The following is a 17,078-nucleotide window of genomic DNA, read 5'->3' on the forward strand; positions in this document are numbered from 1 at the left end:
CTCTACATACCAAGAACAGATGCATACTGGTAAGTAGCATTTCCCTTCTTACAGATATATATTGTTACTAAAGGTAATTAACTTGTTCGTTAGCCCCAGGGAGCACAGTCGAGCTAGTCAACGCTGTCCACAGTGCATTCTTTTAATTTGCACCCACGGTAGATGTAAAACAGCAAATGGGTAGGCGCAGCAACTAAGCAGCCCTAATTGCTTTGAGTGTTAGTGTGTTCATATTTGAGCAGGCAAGCAAAAACTGCAAGGCGTTAAGTTCACCATAATTATGGACACTAATGTGCCACTGACGTGCATCTGATGGTTTAAATAGCTGCTGTACAATGAAATAGCCTGATAAGTTTATCCTGATGATTACCATCTGTGCATGAAAAAGCAGCTGTGTAATGCCCATGGACCCATTCAGATGTCTGTTGACTGCTGCTTCATACTGGGGCAAATACTAGAGCAAGCAGGCCCCAGTTTTAGCTCAACCACCTTCAGAAATGTGATTGTTTTAACATTGAAGATGGTATTCATTGGGTTCAAGCAGGCAAAGACTTTGCTGAGGAGATTTTTTCTCAGTTGCAGCAGTGTGGGGCAGATGCAGATAATGTGGGTGATGGTTTTCGCGGTCAGGCCGCAAAGGCGAAACATTTCACATTGAGCTAACGATGCATGGCAGTCCGGTCGCCAGCCCCCAATGTTCCAGTCCCCCAGTCTGAGTGCATCAAATCTGGCTTTAAGCCACAACGGATTGGTGCAAACGATGTAATTCTGCTGAATCCAGGGTGTATAAGAGTTGTTCATTACCAAGGCATGCGAACACTTGCTCGTCGTTGCCAAGTCATCCCACCTAGATAGCCTTTTCACTGTGGTCACTGCAAGCTTTTTAAATGCAGAATGTGGAAGTTGTTTTGCTGAAGCTTCTGCGACCGCGAGGTCTTTTAGCTTGACTTGAAGATGACACAATGGAGGATCTTAAGCTATCTAGATTTTTCCACAGTAGGCCGTTCATAAAGTCTGGTAGGACCAAATCTGAGCCTGTGGAAGAAAGTTGGAAAGGCGCTGCTTCTGGCCCAGGATTTCTTGATTAGATTAAACTCAAGCGTTACTTGTGCAGATAATGCTCGTATTGGCAGACTTAATGCAGCTTTGCACATAGAGCAATAATTGCAATCCCTTTGTCAGCTGCAATTCGGTATTTATAACATGTTATTCGTGTCCTCATGCTTCTTTTGTTTGCTCCTTTCTAGTGGACTGTGAATGGACAACTGAGGGTTGGCTTTTTCACCACCAGAGCAGTTCCAGCAGGCTCTGAGTTGACTTTTGATTACCAATTCCAGAGATACGGGTAAGGACTTCTGAATTAATTATGTTTTAGCTGTTTTTGTGTTCTTCGTTTGTAGCTTAATAGTCATAGGAAATAAAGTAGACCACAGGCTCTATTCAGCGTCTCATGTGCATTTTTTGTCTTGTGCTCTCTTGGTTGTGCATCTTAATTATAAATGGATATTTAGTGAGATTTAAAGTCGGTGCAACTTTTAAATGTGATATGTATGCATTTACCATCTCTGGATAGGGTCAGACTACTTCTAAAGTGAAACTAGGCAGAAGGTAAAGGCTTAACTTGTATGCATAGTGCTTGAGGTCGTTTTCCTTCATGGGAGGTTCGCATATTTTATTATTGTTATTATGGAAGCTTTAGCAAGTACATTCTTAAAATGTCACTTTAAAGGTAACCACTTCTGAAATATGTAAATACTTAAATTATTATTAGTATTTTTTTAATTGAAGTGTGTAGCTTTAAAATGAGAAAAAACAGCACTTCTATTCACGATATGCGACACTGGGCAGTTTTTTAGTGCTGTGGTCCAGTATATAGTTGCTAAACTGTAATCGGGTCAGAACAGTTTTTATATATAGGTTTATCAGAAGTCCTTGACGAGAGAGAAGAGGACCCTTCTCAACGAGGGACCTTGGCGGAACCAGCCAACCATGAGGTTGTAGAATGAAGGCAGAACCTTAACCATAAGATTCTCCACCCTATACCCCCCTTTTATCTAACTCCTGTCGTGGTAGAAGAAGTGATTTTCAACCTTGCTAGGTGGAAATTTCTTCAGAGCAGTAGGTAATACCTGTGGTCCAGCAGGGCTTCAGCTTAGAATTTCAACCATCCCACTAAACACCTTACTCTTGCAGTGGTCACTGTGCTCCTCCAGAAAGGAGCAATATAGCTGGTCCCAAACCAACGGGTCAAGGACGTCTACTCAATTTATTTCCTCACTCCAAAGTAAGACTGTTCTCTTCATTCCAAATTAGACATGTGGCCACTCAGTCGATATAACCTACGTGAACATTTTCACCTGACAACCATGCCGACGTCATCCCGCAATTCCATCAGTGATACTTCATTACCGTGTTCAATGAGCATGATGCCTATTTCCACCTTCCTATCCAGCCTTATCGTAACAATTGCATTTGGTTTGTGGTAAATGAACAGTACTACCAAATAATGGTTCTACCATTCTGGTCGCCTCAACTTCAGGAGTCTTTACAAAGTGTTTGGTAGTGATTGCCTTTCATTTGTGAAGAGCAGGCCTTCCAGTATTCCCATATCATGACAACTGGCTAATCTGATTGAGACTTCTAGCTGCAGACTTCTTACCTTTGAATTTCCAAGGCATCACACTGGCCCCGGAAACTCTTGCGTGAGCCCTACCCCAGCATGTTGTCAGGTGGCTCAGTTTGGTTCCATGTGGTGTTGTCTACGTCGGTGGCACCAGTTGTGACACCTTGATCCACTACATAGGTGTCACCCAGGTTTCGGACATCAGTTCTTTTCTTTCCGTGCCAGTTGGCACTGATCCAGAGAAGAGCTACCCTTCTGTCTCTTTTTGACTGACTTTTTTAATGTTTTGTTAAAGAGTTTTCTTGTATCAAATGAATGTCCTCTAGAAAGGTAGGGTTCAAGCTGTGTGGTACCTGTCCACCACACCATGTCTGCTACCGACCTGCACCTTGTGTTTTAATTGTGTCTCGAGCATAACCACGACTCAAAGTTGTGCTTGGACTGTCGGGCCATGCTGCTAAAGGCTTTGAGGGAGTGGTCTTTAAAGCTGCTTGCCACCTGGCAGTCGACACCATCTAGCGCAATTCCTATGAGTCCTTGACTCCAGTCAAGGAAAAGGTGGTCGCAAGACTTCTCTGGTAGCCCCAAGTCGACTTTGTTGCACTCAAAGTTCTCGGGATACTTGGGGAAGAGACACAAAAAGTCTAGACTGACTTAGACTACACCTCGTCCATCAGCTGACAAGACGAGTGGGGATCATCGTTATTCCAGGCATGGTTCTGCGGAGCCGTTGCCAGGTCCCACTCCGCTCCTCCCCCGATTTCTGGGAGCCGGAGCGACCCCTCTCAAACAAACAAGTTTTATGAGACCATGCGCCAAGTATTTGAGTGGGTTGACCCGTCCGTAACACCTCCAGGCCCCGTGAGGTCGGTGGAGGCCCATCTGGCCTTTGCTCCGTGGGGTCTCATGGATCTGATCCCATATCCAGATCGGCATGCCAATGCAACCTTCTCCTGTACCGGTCCTGGCGTCGATGGTCCCAGTGCCGCCAAAGTCCACCGGCGGCACCAGCCCCATTCTCATCTCTGACAATTTGGAACAGCGTCGGTTGATGCCAATTCCGGGCCCTGTGGTCCTAGGTTGTTGCCTGAGACTTTTGAAGAGTAGATGTGCATGGGGGAACAGTGGGAGGGGTCACTGGACACTTTAAAATAGTAGTTATACACCCCTGGTGTGAATTTGGACTTGTATGAGGAACTAGCAGAGGCCAATGGACTGCACACCTCCAAGTTCTGGTTTTCTCTCTCCACCTACTGTGGCTATGGAGGAGGGATCATCTTATGCAGTGATGGTGAAGAGGGCAGCAGAGGTCGTTGACACAGAACTGCCCTCGGTGGAGGTCAAGACTAACCTCTTGACCTAAGTGCTTAAGCTTGGGGCTTCTTCATCTGATACCCTATTGCCCTTTAAGGAAGCACCGACTGGTGTCTTTCTAGGCACTTAGCCAAAGCCTAGCACAGGGGCTCCTGTGAACTGGACAATTGCCCACCGCCATCACTCTTCCTCGGTTGATCTTAGTTCCCTCAGCCAACATCCCACCCCTGAGTGCTTGGTGGTCCAAACCTCGACTTCCCATGGCGCTTTCCTTGCCGCTCCTCCTTACAGGGAATCCAAGAGGCTTGAAACACTTGCGAAAAAGAGGTTTTCTTCTGCCAGTCTAGCATTGTGGTCAGTGGACACCACATGACTTTTGGGGCATTATTCCCATACTCTATGGGAAATGGTTATACAAGTGCTGCCACTGGTCCCAGGGGAGGCCGGGCTATCCCCTCCCAAGCAGTGACAGATGGAAGGGATGCAGCGAAGTTCACCATTAGGTATGGTCTGGATACGACTGACTCACTGGGCAGAGCAGTTTTGTTGACGGTGGCCTTATGACGCCGGGCTGAGAACATCTGGCTTTTCAGGGGGTGTCCAGGCCAACCTCTCTGACACCTCTTGACCAGTCTTCTTTTCACCGCTTTCTTTGCTATGGAACCAACTGCGCCAGCATATTCCAGCTACTGTCCTGCGCAAGCTGCCCAAGTTGTGAGAGGATGTGGACATGGTACATTCTGATCCCTTGGGAATGGTAGCTAGAAGTCATCCACCACCAACTCCACGGCAGCCTCTAAGCCCTCCTGGTTTGGTTCTTCAAGACAATGGGTGCCCAGTTGAAGGGAGTATCCAGCTTAATCTGCTACACTGGCAGTCCATAACATCAGACAAATGGGTCTTGCAGATAATTTGCTCCCTCCATTTTCATTCTTTCCCTCTCCCTTTATCGTCATCATATGAACTGCTGGCGGAGCATTATCTTATCTTGTTCCAAGAGGAAGTTACAGCTGTCATGGCCAAGGGGGCTATAGGAAGGGTTCCGATATAAGTAGGCAGTGGTTGTAATTCCTGCTACTTTCTGATGCCCAAAAAGAACAAAGGTCATTGTCCTAGTCTAGACCTCTGAACCGTCAATCTTTCTCAAAGAGGAGAAATTCAAGATGCTCACTTTGACTCAGATCTTGTCTGCCCTAGACCAAGGAGACTGGATGGTAGCGTTGGACTTGCAGGAGAAGTATTTTCACAACCCCATCCTGCCTGCCTAGAGGCCTTCCCTGTGGTTCAAGTTAGGAAACGAGCGCTTTCAGTTCACCGTGTTTCCCCATGGCCTCACCAGCACCCATCGGGTGTTCACCAAGGTGATGGCAGTGGTAGCAGCTCATCTGCGCAGGTTTAGCGTTTCAGTATTCTCCTACCTCCACGACTGGCTGTTGAAGGCATCCTCGCCCCAGACTTTCGTCTCCCATTGCCAGACTATTCCGGGACCTCCTGCATTCGCTGGGGTTCACTATAAACATGCCAAAGTCACACCAGACTCCTTCTCAGATGCTCCCTTTTCATCAGAGATGTTCTGGACACAGTGCAGTTTCAGGCTTCTCCTCTAGGGCAGCAGGATATTCAGGTCATGAGACTGAAGTTTCAGCCTCTATCCTGGATTTCGGTGAGAATGACTCTGAGGCTGCTGGGCCTCATGGCCTCCTGCATTCTGTTGGTAAATGATTGCAGATGGCGTATGTGGGCTCTGCTTTGGGACCTGAAGTTCCTGTGAGTGCAGCATCAGGGGAATCTCTCAGACATGATCCAGATCTCAGAGAACTGAAAAGGATCTGCAGTGGTGGTTAATGAACCACGATTGGATCCAAGGCAGACCCCTCTCCCTTCCCCACCCAGATCTTACAGTAGTGACACATGTGCCACTCCTGGGATGGGGCAGCCATCTGGTAGAGGTGGAGATCAGAGGACCCTGGTCTCCAGCGGAATCCGGACTCCACCTCAACTTGTTGGACCTCCGAACAATCAGACTAGCGTTGAAAGCATTTCTTCCCTTGGTCAAGGGGGAAGTTAGTGCAAGTGTTCAGACAAGACTACCGCAATGTGGTACTGCAACAAGCAGGGCGGGGTGGGGTAGTGCACCCTTTGTCAAGAGGCCCTGCGTTTCTGAACATGGCTGGAACAGCAGGGCATACCTGTGGTGGTTCAACACCTGGCAGATTTTCTGAAAACAAGGGCAGGAAAACTCAGCCTTTGCCGTCTAGTATATCACCAATGGCGTCCTCACTCGGAGGTGGCGAAAGTTCTCTGTCAGCAGTGGGGGGAACCTTAGTTAGATCTGTTTGTCTCCGAAGAGAACGCGCAATGTCAGCAGTTCTGCACGTTGGAGTTCCCAAGGCGGCTGTCGGTCGGTAACACTTTTGGTCACGAGAGGAGCTCAGGCATCTTGTGCACCTTTCTGTCTATACCACGTCTGCTTAAAGTTCTCAGGAAGATCGGGAACAACCGGACCCAAGTTATTCTTGTGGCTACGGACTGGGCATGGAGAGTTTGGTATCCTGAGCTTCTGAAAACAAGCATCAATCCAATCAGGCTGCCCATTTGGGAGGATATTAAGTTGCAGCAGGAGGGGAGGGTCCTCCAATCAAACCGGTCTCCTTGCGTGGAGATTGAGAGGCGACAGTTGATAGCTTTGGCATTCCTCCCGAAGTTTGCAACGTTACCTTGGCGGCTAGGTGGCCCTCCACCAAAATGGCATACACCTGCCGTTGGCAATTCTTTAAAAATAATATTGTACAGAAAAGTCTCTGCCTCTCTTTCGGATATTTTTCTCTTTATTTTTGCCTAGCAGGGCTTTGCTCTGGGCACTCTCAAGGGTTATCTTTCTGCTCTGTCCGCTTTCCTGTGGCTGCCTGACCAACTCTTTTTATTTAAGTCCCTTATAGTAAATAGATTCCTGAAAGGGCTTGTACATATTTCCTCCCCTTCGCCCTTAATAATGCCTCAGTGGGATCTGAACCTGGTTCTCGCTTTTCTCATGTGTGCTCTCTTTGAGCCGCTTCACAATTGTCCCCTCCGACTGCTTACCATCAAGACGGCCATTATAATGTCAATAACATCTGGCAGGAGGGTGAGTGAGCTGCAGACTTTATCATCCAAGCCTCCCTATCTTATGATATTCACGGATAAGGTGTTGCTTTGCATCCGGGCTAATTTTGTGCCTAAAGTGGTGTTGCTATTCCATTTGGGATAATCTGTCACCCTGCCCACCTTTTATGCGCCTCCACATCCTTCTCAAGATCTGCTACCCCCCGGCTAAAAAGCAGCCTCCTGAGGGCTTACAGGCCCATAACACCAGAGGAAAAGCTTAACCATAGCGTTGGCTCGTGAGGTTTGTGTCCTTGACATCTGCCAGGCAGCAACATGGGCGTTCATGCACATGTTTGCCAATAACTCAAGACAAGACAGTCCGGTCCAGACATTTCTTATGTTCTGTCCTGCAGGACTTCTTAGTATAGTCAATTTGTCCGCAGTCCACCGCCAGGATGGTATGGCTTGGGTAAGGAATCTGCAGTGAGAAGTCTATCAGATGAACAACTTACTTACTTTTGGTAATGCATTAGCTGGTAAAGACTATCGCTGTAGATTTCATACAGACCTACCCATGTCTCCCCGCTCAGCGAACGCGTTTATCGGGTTAGCATTGCTCCCTTTTCAGGGCCCTAGTTTGGGGACACAGTAGTCCGTTTACTTCATTGTTTTGCGCTTCTGGTGTGGAAAATTGTGAAAAGTAACGGATTTGTGTGTGCCTGGGTGACGCCATGTAGCTGGCTGCGACATCACATCTGGCGCCAACGATGACGTGCAGAACCTAACGAAGCTACCTGACGGTGTGCAGGGGTACTGCTCACGCAAAAGTTTCAGGATCCTGGTGACACCTGGGAAATTCAAAGGTAAGGAGTCTGCAGCTATACATTGTCTCTACCAAGTTCGAGGCATGTGGGCTGCTGAATTCATATCTGTGCATAGATCGCCGCCTAGTGTTGGGTCCGGATGTTTGCACGTTGTTGTCCTGGAAGAGTCTTCGAAGTATCCTGGGATAGGTGACTCCTCCCCTGGACTACAGTGCGCATGGGCATCCTCTCCATCCTCAGATTGTTTTTTTCCGCCATTGGGTTCGGATGTGCTTATCTTGACTCAAGTTAGGAAAAACTTTTTACAGGCCAAAAGGCCTTTAGTTCGCGTCGGTACTGTTCCCGATCGGTATCGATAGTTATTTGTTAGTTTACTAACTTCAAAAACAACTTTTTCGCATCATACCCGACCATCGACCCGACATCGACGATGGAATCGAGGACACCATTCAAGCGGTGTCCTGTATGCAATGCGAAATATCCCCATGTCGACGTCCACCCGGTGTGCAACAAATGCCTTTCACCGGATCACGACGAGTCCACATGTATGGCCTGTGCCCGATTCCGATCCAAGAAGACTCTCCGGAATCGACGAGCAGCGAGACTTGAAGCGCAGCAAGCGGCACCGGCCCCGACCAACATCTTCAGCGCCGAGGACGAAGATGTCGAAGACGTGGAGAACCTACCCTCCAGCCCCGCTTCCGAACACAACTCCGGATCGGAAGACATCGAAGAACGACTCTTTCACAGAGACGAAGCCGACACCGAGGTAGGAGACTACGATGAGGCCTTAGGGGCCGAAGAGAGTAGCTCCGGTGACGAGCAAGGCCTACCCGTACAGACCGAGGATATCCCAGTGCGTCAGTCTATGGCTCCGGTCGAGGGATCGCCTTCGGGCCTTACCCAAGACCTATCCCGCAGTTCTTCGGCCCCGCCCTCTGGCCTGGCCTCGGACATTCAGCGGCAGCCATTACTACCCAAAACGACTGGTTTCCCTTCATCGAAACCGAAAGCCGTATTGGTTCATCAGAAACCGAAACTGAAAGTGACACTGGTCGGATCGAAGCCCACCACACCTTCGACGCCAGCCAAACCCGTCGGCACCGACCGCACCAAACGGGACTTCGGTGCCGAGCTTGCAGCAGCCGACGTCGGCGCTGACACACGGAAAAAGACCATCGGTACCGCCAAACCGCCTCGGCTCCCGGCACCGAAACAATCGGCTCCGGCCACAAAGGTCAAAATGGCTGCTGCGTCTCACACCGCTTCGAAAGCAGCACCAAAGGCACAATCATCGACGCCGTCGACAGCTACTACCTCTCCTCGACTCGATGACCCAGTGGCGCCGAAGAAGTCCACGCCCGCCTCTACAGAACCGGTCGGCGCCAAAGAAACGTCGGCGCTCCAGGTGCGGCAAGTTGCAGCGTCCTTGCAACGCATCAAAGACAAGGCAGCCCTCCAGGACACGTCCGGCTCCGAGCCGAAAAAAGCTCAAAAAGCTTCTCCGGCACCGGCCAACATCACTTTTGGCCTGCCACCATCCACGGCCCCAAAACTGTTCGAAATCAGAACACGTGTCACCCACACCAGGATCACACCTGCCGAACGCTCTCCTGCGGAGACGTCACCATCACACATCATCGATGCCGACACCGGCAGAATGATGCTCCACAAGAGGAGAATAACTTCCGAGCCAGCTTTGGACTCCTACCGGATCCCGCTAAAGAAAAAGCTGCCAGTGGATTCGGAACCAGTTCTTTACGAACTTCTCCATACCTCTTACCAAGATCCACAGTCCTTCTCTCCGACACACTCCGAAACCGACGTTTTGGAGGACTACATGGGTGACCACGTCCCCTACCCCGGAGAGATGGACCCTGAAGGCCAACAGGACCCTGACCAGGCTTGGGATGACCCTGTAGACCCGAGTGCACCTATGGATACACAGGACACGCAGCTATATGGCGCAAATACGTCTCCCACAGAGGACACTGCCGCATTCAACGCCCTCATTGAACGTGCCGCGGCCAATCATGGTGTGCAACTCCACTCTGACACCATCGAGGACGATTTTCTCATGGATACTTTCGCATCCTCAGAAAGGAATATCAAAACTCTACCCATGTTGAAAGGTGTCCTCAAACTAGCAAAGGACATTTTCAAAGAACCCACCAGGGCAAGAGTAATAAACCCCAGGATCGACAAGAAATATAGGTCGGCGCCTGGGGACCCTACCTACATTAGAGGCCAGTTGCCTCTAGATTCCATAGTAGTCGCGAATGCTCGCAAACGGGCGCACTCGCAGACGACAGGGGATGCTCCTCCCCCGGACAAAGAGTCCAAGGTGCTAGAGACCTCCGGCAAACGGGTTGCAGCCCAAGCAGCTAACATATGGCGTATTGCCAATACTCAGGCGCTCCTAGCTCGCTACGATCGCGCCCATTATGACACATTAGAAACATTACTCCAACATCTCCCTGACCAATACAAAGAGGGAGCAGAGATCCTCATCAGGGAGGGACAACTCCTCACGAACGCATCCATTAAGTGTGCACTGGATGCCGCAGATACAGCTGCCAGAGCCATAAACACTAGCGTCATGTTACGACGACACGCCTGGTAACGAATCTCCGGATTCAAACCTGAGGTACAAAATAACATCCTCAACCAGCCGGTCAACCCCGACTACTTATTCGGGCCAGAGGTTGACACCACCCTAGAAAAAATAAAAAAGGACACAGACACTGCAAAGTCCATGGGGGCTCTCCAAACGCAGACCTTTCGGAGCGGCTCCTTTCGTCGCCCCGGAAATAGAGGAGCAGGTAGAGGACAGGGGTCACAGCAAACCTACAACAAGGGAAACACACAAAGTTCCTACGATAAAAACACCCGGGGTGGATATCGTGGCTCAAGCACAAAGGGCAGAGGACGCGGATACGGCAACACCAGGTCCTCCCCCAAGAACAAACAGTGACGCCCTCTCCCTTCCTCCCGACCACATAACACCTGTTGGGGGAAGGCTACAAAGGTTCCTGTCCACGTGGAACTCCATCACCACGGACAGGTGGGTCAAAGATATTATCAAACACGGTTACTGCCTGGAATTAACCTCAACTCCACCCACAATACCGCCAAAACACCGTCCTATGTCCTCAGAGCACTTCACGCTATTACAGCAGGAAGTGCTAAGTATGCTACAAAAAGGCGCAATAGAGGTCGTACCCGTCCACGAGCAAGGTACGGGGGTGTACTCCCTGTACTTTTTAATACCGAAAAAGGACGGGTCACTCAGACCTATACTAGACCTGAGACCCCTCAACCGCTACATTCTCTCGGAGCATTTCCACATGCTCACCCTGCAACAAGTCCTACCACTGCTCAAACAGGGAGACTTCCTAGCCACGCTAGACCTCAAAGATGCGTATTTCCACATACCCATTCACCCATCACACAGGAAATATCTCAGGTTCACTATTCAAGGGCAGCACTACCAATTCAAGGTTCTTCCCTTCGGCGTGACAACAGCGCCCAGAGTTTTCACAAAGTGCCTGGCTACTGTGGCCGCACATTTACGGAGGCAACACATTCATGTCTACCCCTACCTGGACGACTGGCTTGTTCAGGCAAAGTCAGCCCAGCAATGTGCCAGCCACATGTCCCGCACCATTCACCTCCTTCACAGTCTGAGGTTCTCACTAATTTACCCAAAATCCCATCTCTAACCCGCACACGTACAACAGTACCTAGGTGCGACCATAGACACTCTGGCGGCCACAGCTCAGCCGAATTTAGTGAGAATCAACAGCATGCAAATGCTGATTTCCAAGTTCAAACAACAACACTCCCTTCCCGCGCGAGTGTTCATGCAGTTGATAGGCATGATGGCCTCCTGCGTTTTCATAGTCCCACACGCGAGACTACATATGCGCCCGCTTCAGGAGTGCTTAGCACGTCAATGGAATCAGGCTCAAGGGCAACTAAAAGACCTAGTGTTGGTGAGCGGTCGGGCATACAACTCTCTGCATTGGTGGAATCCACAAAACCTTTGCAAGGGCCGGCCGTTCCAAGAGCCTGTTCCACAAATAATACTGACAGCGGACGCGTCTCTCCGGGGATGGGGAGCTCATGTACTCAATTACACAGTGCAGGGACTATGGACAACACAACAAAAGAAGATGCACATCAACCTTCTAGAACTGATGGCAATCTTCCTGGCTATGAAAGCATTCAAAGTACACTTGTGCAACAAAGTCGTGTTGATCCGGACGGACAACATGACCGCCATGTACTACATACAGAAGCAGGGAGGAACACACTCTCCACAGTTGTCTCATCTGGCTCAGAGCATGTGGAAGTGGGCCATTCAGAGGAACATGTTCCTCATGGCGGAACACCTCCCCGGCAAGGACAACCAGATGGCGGATCTGCTCAGCAGACACAGCCACCAGATGCACGAGTGGGAGTTACACCCATCAGTACTCCAGCCGTACTTCCAGCAGTGGGGTCATCCAGACATAGACCTATTCGCCACAAGCGAAAACGCAAAATGCCAAAGCTTTGCCGCCAGGTTCCCACATCCGCAGTCGCAGGGCAATGCGATATGGATGAACTGGTCCGGCAGTTTTGCGTACGCTTTTCCCCCAGCACCACTGATACCGCTGGTGGCACGCAAACTCAGACAACACTCACTGACACTCGTCCTGGTTGCTCCAATGTGGGCACGCCAGCCATGGTACACCACCTTTCTCGAACTTTCCGTGGTGCCGCATCAAAGGCTGCGGATCAAACCCGCGCATTTGACGCAGAACCATGGAGAGATTCAGCACCCAGATCCGCAACAGCTGAACCTGGCAATCTGGCTCCTGAAGTCCTAGAGTTTGGCTACCTAAACCTGCCACCTGACTGTATGGACATCATTAAGGAGGCCAGGAGACCCACTACCAGAGCTTGCTATGCAGCCAAATGGAAAAGATTCGGCATTTATTGCAATAATAATGACATTAACCCGCTAGACGCATCCATCCAAAACATAATTTGTTACCTCTTACACCTATACCGATGCAATCTGGCATACACCTCAATACGTGTCCATTTGACCGCAATATCAGCCTATCTCCAGAACAGGCAGCACCTCTCTTTTTTCAGAGTGCCGGCCATCAAAGCATTCTTGGAAGGACTCAAACGAGTAATTCCTCCAAGCCACCCACCAGCTCCAATGTGGAACCTCAACTTGGTCCTCACACGCCTGATGGGTCCACCCTTCGAACCTCTACACTCATGCGAGATTCAATTCCTCACCTGGAAAGTAGCTTTCCTAGTAGCAATCACTTCTTTGAGGAGAGTTAGTGAACTCCAGGCACTAACCGTTCAAGAGCCATTTATACAGGTTCACGCCAACAGGGTCGTACTACGTACCAACCCCAAATTCATGCCCAAGGTGATATCGCAGTTCCACATGAATCAAACTATTGAACTGCCTGTTTTCTTTCAAAACCCACAAACTGTCGCAGAAAGAGCACTCCATACACTAGATGTAAAGAGAGCCCTCATGTACTATATCGACAGGACTAAGGTCTTTAGGAAGACTAAACAACTTTTCGTTGCCTTTGCCCCACACCACAAAGGTAACGCTATCTCCAAAGCAGGTATAGCCAGATGGATCGTTAAATGTATTCAAATTTGCTATCAAAAGGCTAAACGCACATTAACGATTCCCCCACGAGCCCACTCAACACGTAAGTTAGGGGCCTCCATGGATTTCCTGGGAAACATTCCTTTGCATGATATATGTAGAGCAGCCACCTGGTCCACTACACACACATTTACCAAACACTATTGTGTAGATGTGCAATCAAAACAGCAGGCAGCTGTAGGACAGGCTGTTCTCAAAACTCTTTTTCAGACCGCTGCAGCTGGCACTGGTAGCCGCCGCTAATAGGAGGTACTGCTATATATTCTATGCACAGATATGAATTCAGCAGCCCACATGCCTCAAACTGAATATGCTACTTACCAGTATGCATCTGTTCTTGGCATGTAGGGCTGCTGACATTCATATCGCCCTCCCTCCTCCCCGGCGCCTGTAGCGGCTGCAGCACTCAGACTTACTGTATAACATGGTAATCACTTTCTGTATCTACTCCATCACTGCCACAATGGCGAAAAACAATCTGAGGATGGAGAGGATGCCCATGCGCACTGTAGTCCAGGGGAGGAGTTACCTATCCCAGGATACTTCGAAGACTCTTCCAGGACAACAACGTGCAAACATCCGGACCCAACACTAGGCGGCGATCTATGCACAGATATGAATGTCAGCAGCCCTACATGCCAAGAACAGATGCATACTGGTAAGTAGCATATTCAATACTGCGTTACCGAAGGTAAGTGACGTGTTCATCCAGAGCAGCAATGGACAGCAATGCCTAGCACACACTCAGACGGCTTTAATCCTACTCTATGGCTTATGTTTCACATTAAATGGCAAACAAATCTAACCTTCACCTACAGCAGGATCAACTGTTCTTAGTGCCAATACTAAATGCTTTCACTGGGAATGCGTTGACCACCCATCAACGTATTCACCACCCCAGAAAATGCAAAATGCCACCACTTTTCCTCCAGGTAACCCACAGTCTTTGGACTCTACAGTATGGATGAACTGGTTAGGGATATTAGCCTATGCTTTTTCACCTCTCCCACTCAATCTATACGTGGTCAGAAAGATGACACAGATATCAACAGCACTCATCCTAGTGACCCCAATGTGTCAGAGTTTGGGTATTTGTACCTTCCAGTGGAGTGTATAGTGATTTTGTGTGAGGCTTGTAGGCCTCCTACTTGTGCATGCAATGCAACCAAATGGAAAAGATTTGTCCATTTTAGCATCTCAAAGTAGTTAGACCCCTTAAAGTCGGTGACAAGATATTATTTGTACTTTTTACATATTCATAAGGCAGGTCATGCCTAAATATCGACACGCCTTCTTGAGCTCCCTGAACCTCTTCACTAAGGTGATTTGCAGTTTCATTCATGAAATGAGGCCTTTCTTGTTCATACGTGGCTCATCAGTGAGTTGCAAGACATTACTGTTCTAGAGCTGTTTATACAAGTTTACAGGGTCAGAGTGGTCCATAGATCAAACATGAAGTTCATTCCTAAGGTAGCATCCCCTTCTTTCCACATTTATGAGACAATTAGGCTGGCCATATTCTTTTCATAACCTGATTCTGCAGTGAAAAGAATGTTGCGCACTTTTAGGTGTTATGTACCACCAAATTACAAGACTAAAACGTTTTGAAAGACTAATAAAGTTTGGGTTGTCTTTGTAAAACCTTATAATGGTCATTCTATTTCCAAGGCAGGCATTGCAAGGGAGATAGTTCAGTGCATCCACACTTGCTATGCAAAGGCTAAACACGTATGCCCCACACCTTCCAGAACACACCCTCCATGTAAAAAGGGATCCACCATGCCTTTCTTGGGTAACAACCCATTAGCTGATATTTTCCAGACTACTTGGTCATCACCACACACTTAAACAAAGCATTTCCATGTGGGCATATTAGCTTGACTACAAGCTATGGTTGGCCAGACTTGTGAGAAAGTGGATTATTAGTTGTAGTGGGTGTGAGACCTCATCCAAGTAATAATGGCACAATTTTGTCTCTGGTTCAGTTAGGATATTTTAATTTCAACCTTAGCTCAGCCCTTGATAGCTGTGGCACAGAGCAGTCAGGCTTAACTTAAAGGAAGCAAGTGTATAGCAAATATCAGTACCAGAATAGTTAAAGCGAAAACATAACACTATAAGAATTCCAATATAATTTATAAAAATAGTTTACATTTTACTGAGGAATAGACCGTGAAGCAACAAAAAGCACCAACCGTGGGTCGTGCTTCTCTGGGTCAAAGTCAAACGTTGAGGCCGACCACAATGGAGCACAGATAAGCTGCGAGGACCAGGTTCGTCCTGGTGCAAAGTTTTCCTTCTGACTTAGTCTTCTTTTTGGAGGATTTTTCTCATGGGCAGGAGGGCTGCTGGCTGGCTCAATGACTGCAGGGTGCTGCTCGGCATTAGTCCATAGGAAATTCTCTACGTTGGGACTTAAAATCTTTTCTGAAAGTCAAACTGCTTTCAGCAGGGCAAAGCAGCAGGTTGAATCGGACCGTTGATGCAATGGCGGCAGTCCCTTGGAAGCCTGTGGTTCTTTTAGGAAAAAAATCAGGAAAAGTGTCTGTTTTTGCATTCTTTAGGGCTTGAGGGTACAATGTAACACCATCCAAGCGTTCAGGACCATTTGGGTACTGTTTGGTGATTTAGGACTCCTAGTAGCTATCAACAGGGTCTAGTGCAAATCCATCTGGAATATGATCAGCTTGGCTCTTCTTTGTTGCTAGCTTTTTGCTGCTTTTTTGTTCCTGGACCTTAACAGTAGTCTAGCCATCTAGCCCTTAGAGACCACGCTTCTGTCCTGTGTTCAAGTTGGAGTAGGTCCAGCACTTGGGGTTTCTCACCCCAGGTAAAACCGCAGCTTCAGTCTTCCTTCTGAGTCCCACTCTTTTGGTTCAGCATGTATAGTCCTCCTTCTGCTGTCCACAGGTCCAGCAGTGGTCTGAGGAAGTTAGCCAGGGGTGACTCATATGCCTGGCACTAGCTTGTGGTTGGGGGGAGTCCCAGGGGCAGCCTTACCCACTTTGGCTTAATTTCCTGGGGGGGCTGGCCCTAACCAATTCCACAGTGCCCTGCTGAATTTCAAAATGGCAGAATCTTTCTTGCCTTGATCAGAGCTCTGTGCACATCCCTGAGCTCTATCGGGGGAAAATGTGGAACGTTGCCTGCAAAACCAGTTCTGGGACAGTTTTCCCCCACAGAGATTGGGTCCACTCTGCTAATAATGACAGTCCTGGGTGCAAGTTACATCTGCCTGTGATAGGGTCTGCCCCTTTGACGCTTACACAGTTGGTGGCCACCTCCCCAAGCTCCTCCTGTCTACAGGAAGTCACACCTCCTCCTAGTCAAGGCCCCATCGTTCCCTTTCATGTAAGCAATTCACACCTCCCAGCAGTCTGCCGGAGGACAGCTGATGATGATCTCATAAAGGCCTAGTAGAAGTTTTAGGCAGGAAAATGCCAACTTTCTTCAAGTGCCATTTTTCAAAATAGTAATTTAAAATCCGACTTTACCATTAGATTGGATTTCGAATTCCTAATAATTTGAGTCCTTGAATCAT

The 17,078-nt window shown here is 48.6% G+C and overlaps 1 protein-coding gene across 3 annotated transcripts in view; it reads left to right on the forward strand.

The window, feature by feature from the left end:
- The window catches only part of SETD2 (SET domain containing 2, histone lysine methyltransferase), a 1,034,666-nt gene that overhangs the window by 361,628 nt on the left and 655,960 nt on the right, over positions 1 to 17,078 (forward strand). For all 3 annotated transcript variants that reach the window (XM_085628742.1, XM_085628741.1, XM_085628740.1), the window contains one exon: positions 1,248 to 1,345. In XM_085628742.1, coding sequence (XP_085484868.1) covers positions 1,248 to 1,345 — 98 coding nt within the window. The remainder of the gene's footprint in view (positions 1 to 1,247; positions 1,346 to 17,078) is intronic.

This window comes from Triturus cristatus, chromosome 10 (genome assembly GCF_964204655.1).
Source record: "Triturus cristatus chromosome 10, aTriCri1.1, whole genome shotgun sequence".
NCBI lineage: Eukaryota > Metazoa > Chordata > Amphibia > Caudata > Salamandridae > Triturus > Triturus cristatus.